This window comes from Bison bison, unplaced genomic scaffold (assembly GCF_000754665.1).
Source record: "Bison bison bison isolate TAMUID 2011002044 unplaced genomic scaffold, Bison_UMD1.0 scf7180017864035, whole genome shotgun sequence".
Classification (NCBI taxonomy): domain Eukaryota; kingdom Metazoa; phylum Chordata; class Mammalia; order Artiodactyla; family Bovidae; genus Bison; species Bison bison.
In genome coordinates, this window is record NW_011494607.1 from 203805 (window position 1) to 208386 (window position 4582).

General features: G+C 37.0%; 1 protein-coding gene across 10 annotated transcripts in view; it reads left to right on the forward strand.

The window, feature by feature from the left end:
- EPB41L2 (erythrocyte membrane protein band 4.1-like 2) overlaps nt 1-4582 on the forward strand; it is a 163956-nt gene that overhangs the window by 47992 nt on the left and 111382 nt on the right. For all 10 annotated transcript variants that reach the window (XM_010834618.1, XM_010834617.1, XM_010834616.1 and 7 more), the window contains exons 2-3: nt 2983-3446; nt 4190-4408. In XM_010834618.1, the coding sequence (XP_010832920.1) occupies nt 2997-3446; nt 4190-4408 (669 nt within the window). In that variant the 5' untranslated portion in view covers nt 2983-2996. The remainder of the gene's footprint in view (nt 1-2982; nt 3447-4189; nt 4409-4582) is intronic.

The window sequence follows — 4582 nt, forward strand, 5'->3', positions numbered from 1 at the left end:
GTCCTTCCAATGAACACCCAGGACTGATCTCCTTTAGGATGAACTGGTTGGATCTCCTTGCAGTCCAAGGGACAGCTCAAGAGTCTTCTCCAACACCACCGTTCAAAAGCATCAATTCTTTGGCACTCAGCTTCCTTTATAGTCCAACTCTCACATCCATACATGACCACTGGAAAAACCATAGCCTTGACTAGACAGACCTTTGTTAACAAAGTAATGTCTCTGCTTTTGAATGTGCTGTCTAGGTTGGTCATAACTTTCCTTCCAAGGAGTAAGCGTCTTTTAATTTCATGGCTGCAGTCACCATCAGCAATGATTTTGGAGCCCAGAAAAATAAAGTCAGCCACTGTTTCCACTGTTACCCCATCTGTTTGCCATGAAGTGATGGGACCAGATGCCATAATCTTAGTTTTCTGAATGTTGAGCTTTAAGCCAACTTTTTCACTCTCCTCTTTCACTTTCATCAAGAGGCTCTTTAGTTTTTCACTTTCTGCCATAAAGGTACATATCTGAGGTTATTGATATTTCTCCTGGCAATCTTGATTCCAGCTTGTGCTTCCTCCAGCCCAGCATTTCTCATGATGTACTCTGCATAGAAGTTAAATAAGCAGGGTGACAATATACAGCCTTGACGTACTCCTTTTCCTATTTGTATATTTTGTATACATAAAAAAGAGTTCTTGTTTATTTTGGATATTGGACTCCTCAGATATATAATTTGCAAAAGAGGTGAATAATTTAAAAAAAGTGTAGTACTGATACGTACTACAACATGGATGAAGCTTAAAAACATTATGCTAAGTGAAAATGCAACAAATTGTATGATTCCATTTATTTGAAATGTCAAATAGGCAAATCTATACAAAGTGAAAGTAGTTTAGTGATCTCAGTGGGCTGCAGGAAGGGGGGGTTGGAGAGTAACTATTAATGACACAGGGCTTCTTTTTGGGATGATGAAAATGTTCTGGGATTAGAGAACGGTTTTTGAATATACTTAGAATCACTAACTGTATAGTTTAAAAGGGTGAATTTTATGGTATGTGAATTATACTTCAATAAATCTTAAAACAATAAAAATCCAGTGTACTTTGTTTTTGAACTTTTCAAGTTTGTACCACTTTTGAAGATAGCTGTGAAATTTTCCATTGGTCAGGGCGCCAGGCCTTTGAGTACTTTCATCATGGGCAAGCAAGGAGAGCGTGCAGTGTCTGCTGTCCCTGCCCATTTTTTTAATTTAAAAACTGTTTTTATTGAAGTATAGTTGATGTACAGTATTATGTAAGTTATAGGTGTACAACATAGTGATTCACTATTTGTAATGTTTATACTCCATGAAGAGTTATTATAAAATACTGGCTATATTCCCTGTGTTGTATAATATATCCTCGTAGCTTATTTATTATGTACCCTGTGGTTTGTAGTTCTTAATCCCTTACCCCTATTCTGCTCGTCCCCCCTCCACACTCACCACTGGTAACCACTAATTTGTTATCTGTATCTGTGAATCTGTTTCTGTTTTGTTATATTCACTAATCTATTTTTTTAGATTCCGCATGTAAGTGATATCATACATTATTTATCTTTCTCTGTCTGACTTATTTCATTTAGCTTAGTACCCTCCAGATGCAAATGGAAAAACTTCATTCTTTTTTGTGACTTGAGTATTCCATTGTCTGTATACACTGCATCTTTATCCATCCTTCTATTGATGGGTATGGAGGTTGCTTCCATGACTTGGTAATTGTAAATAATGCTGCTATGAACGTTGGGGTGTGTATATCTTTCCAAATTAGTGTGTTTGTTTGTTTCTTTCTGATATATACCCAGAATTGAAATTGCTGAATCACACAGTAATTCTTTCAGAGTTTTGAGAAACCTCTGTACTGTTTTCCACAGTGGTCGCACCAGTTTCCATTCCTAGCATCAGTGTTTGAGAGTTCCTTTTTCTCAGCATCCCTGTCAGCATTCGTTATTTGCGTTCTTTTTGAAGATAGCCATTCTGACAGGTGTATTGTGGTTTTAGTGTGCATTTCTTTGATTAATGATGTTGAACATCTTTTCCTGTGCCTGCCTGATTTTTTTTTATGTCAGTGGTGCTATGATACTTTGAAAGAAAGTCCCTCTTTCTTTATGTAAATTTTAGACAACAAGTTACTTTTAGATTTAATTTCAGTTTTGTTTTCATTAGTTGTAAAAGGATTGAATATTAGATGCATTTCCTTCACTCTTATGATGTCTTTATTTGGTTTTAAGTTGGGACCCCTAGATATTCTACAATCACATATACTAAGAAAATTGTGTATGAGGTCGGGTGGTATGGAATTTTGGAGTTTTGATTATAGTTTTAGTGCCTTTCTTAAAGACTAACTTACATTGGGATAGTGATGGTGAATTATGGGGTTTAATATTGGAACAAAAAAGATATTTGTGTTCATTTTAATTTTCTCACAATTAGGTACCCAGTACTTAAAATTCATTTTTATTATACCTAACATTTCTTTAGATATTGATTTTAATTTGTGAAATTGCAATGAAATATGTCTCAGGGTCTTCTAGCATTATGAGTAGCTTAATATCAGTAGCTTTAATATTGTGAATGAGGAAAACTAAGTATAGAGAAAAGCAATTTTCCCTAAAAATTTGGGGAGTGGATTATTTTTTCATACCTAGATGAAACTGAACAATAACTACTTTTTCTAGAACTCTTGACGATTTGAAGTTTTCTCTGTACTGTAGAATTAACCACAGTTAAGTCTATTGTGATGCTATTTTGGTTCTTCGATTCTGATAGAGATTTCTAAACATTAAGGATGGCAGTCTCCATTTTCTCTTATGCTTCTTAACCTTTTTTTTAAAATGTATTTTCTCCCTGTCATCTTTCTGCCATTCCCCTCCCCACCCTTCTTTACCCTGCCCCTTGCCTCCAAACTAAAACGGGGAGAGTTTGTAAAATAACTCTTGGTGATTTTGTTTTGTTTATAGAATAAGCTGTGACCATGACTACTGAAGTGGGCTCCGCATCTGAAGTGAAGAAGGAATCTGACCAGTTAGGAGCAGATGCAACCAAGGAGAAACCGAAAGAAGTAGCAGAAAATCAGCAGAATCAGACATCTGATCCAGAGGAGGAAAAAGGTTCCCAATCATCTCCTCCAGCTGAAAGCCAAAGTAGCCCACGCCGCCAGAAGAAAGAGAAAGATCCATCTGAGAGCCGGGGGATTTCTCGATTCATACCCCCTTGGCTTAAGAAACAAAAGTCCTATACCTTAGTAGCGGCCAAAGATGGAGGAGATAAAAAAGAGCCTGCCCAACCTGTTGTGGGAGAACAGGTTTTAGACAAGGAGGAATCTCTTCCTGAAGAAGAAAGGCGGGCCAAGGGTGATGCTGAAGAAACAGCTCAGAGAAAACAACAGGAGATTAAGGTTGACGTCAAGGAAGAGAAACCTCTGGTGAGCAGTCAGGAGACACAAGTATTTTGAGAAGTGATTGTCTGGAAGTGAAGGCTTTGATGGCATAACCAGGTTAACGGAACGGATTTGTTTTGAACCATTTCCAGATTTCTTGTATTCAGATACTGCTTTGGCTTACTGTATCTGGAATATGGATCTTGGAGGGTCTACCACAACATTCTCCTGTTATTCCTTTTAAAGCTTTCAAAATAAAGCAAAAAAAAAAAAAAAATCCCCTGTATATGCAGATCATAAAAAAGTCATATTTATTCATTTTAGGGTTAGACAAGTACTCTCAGGCAAGGATCACCTCGCTTCTTAAATAATACACACTTTTGTATCTTTGATTTATTTAAGTGTTTAAGGGGTAGGAAGAAGTAGATTTGTATGTGTATGCATTTTGGTTGCCTATTGAAGCCTAAGTTTTGCCATCGTTATGTAATTATAATTAGGAGTTTTATTATTTAACATGGTATTTAAATGTCATTGCTGGGACGTAGTTTCTTTTACTCATTTAATTCTGATGTTGCCAAAGTGGCAAAATAAGAAAATTGGCAGTGGATTGGGGGAAAGATGTGGTGAAATACCCTTTCTGACAAAGTTTCAAAATCTTTTAAAATCTCAGGCTCACAGTGTTTACCATAAATCACAGTTCTTACTAAAGATCTTTCTTTTTAGTGTGTGTCATCTTCTGCAAATTGGTCACCTTTACTATGGATTTAATTTTTTTTTTTCCCCCTCAGCAGCTTGTTGAAGAAGTAAGTAAGGAGAGAGAAGAAGAGAAGGTGAAGGAAATACAGGAAGCAGAATTTATGGATGAAGCAGCAAAAAGGGAGACAAAGGAAGTGCAGACCAATGAGCTAAGAGCAGAGAAGGCCTCTCTGAAAGCTCCCAAGAAGACCAAAACTGTCCAGTGTAAAGTGACCCTCCTGGATGGCTCTGAGTACAGCTGCGACCTGGAGGTGAGTCAAGGTGCTGGGTGGAGAGCTGTCTTGATGTGTGGAATGGCAGCAAAAGTATCCTCTGCCTTCATTTGTGGCCTGGCACTGTGAATAGAGTTTTGTGTTCCTATGAACTAGTTGTCAAAATTTAACATTAAAAAGGAAAAAAAAAAACAAAACAAAACGAAGAAACGA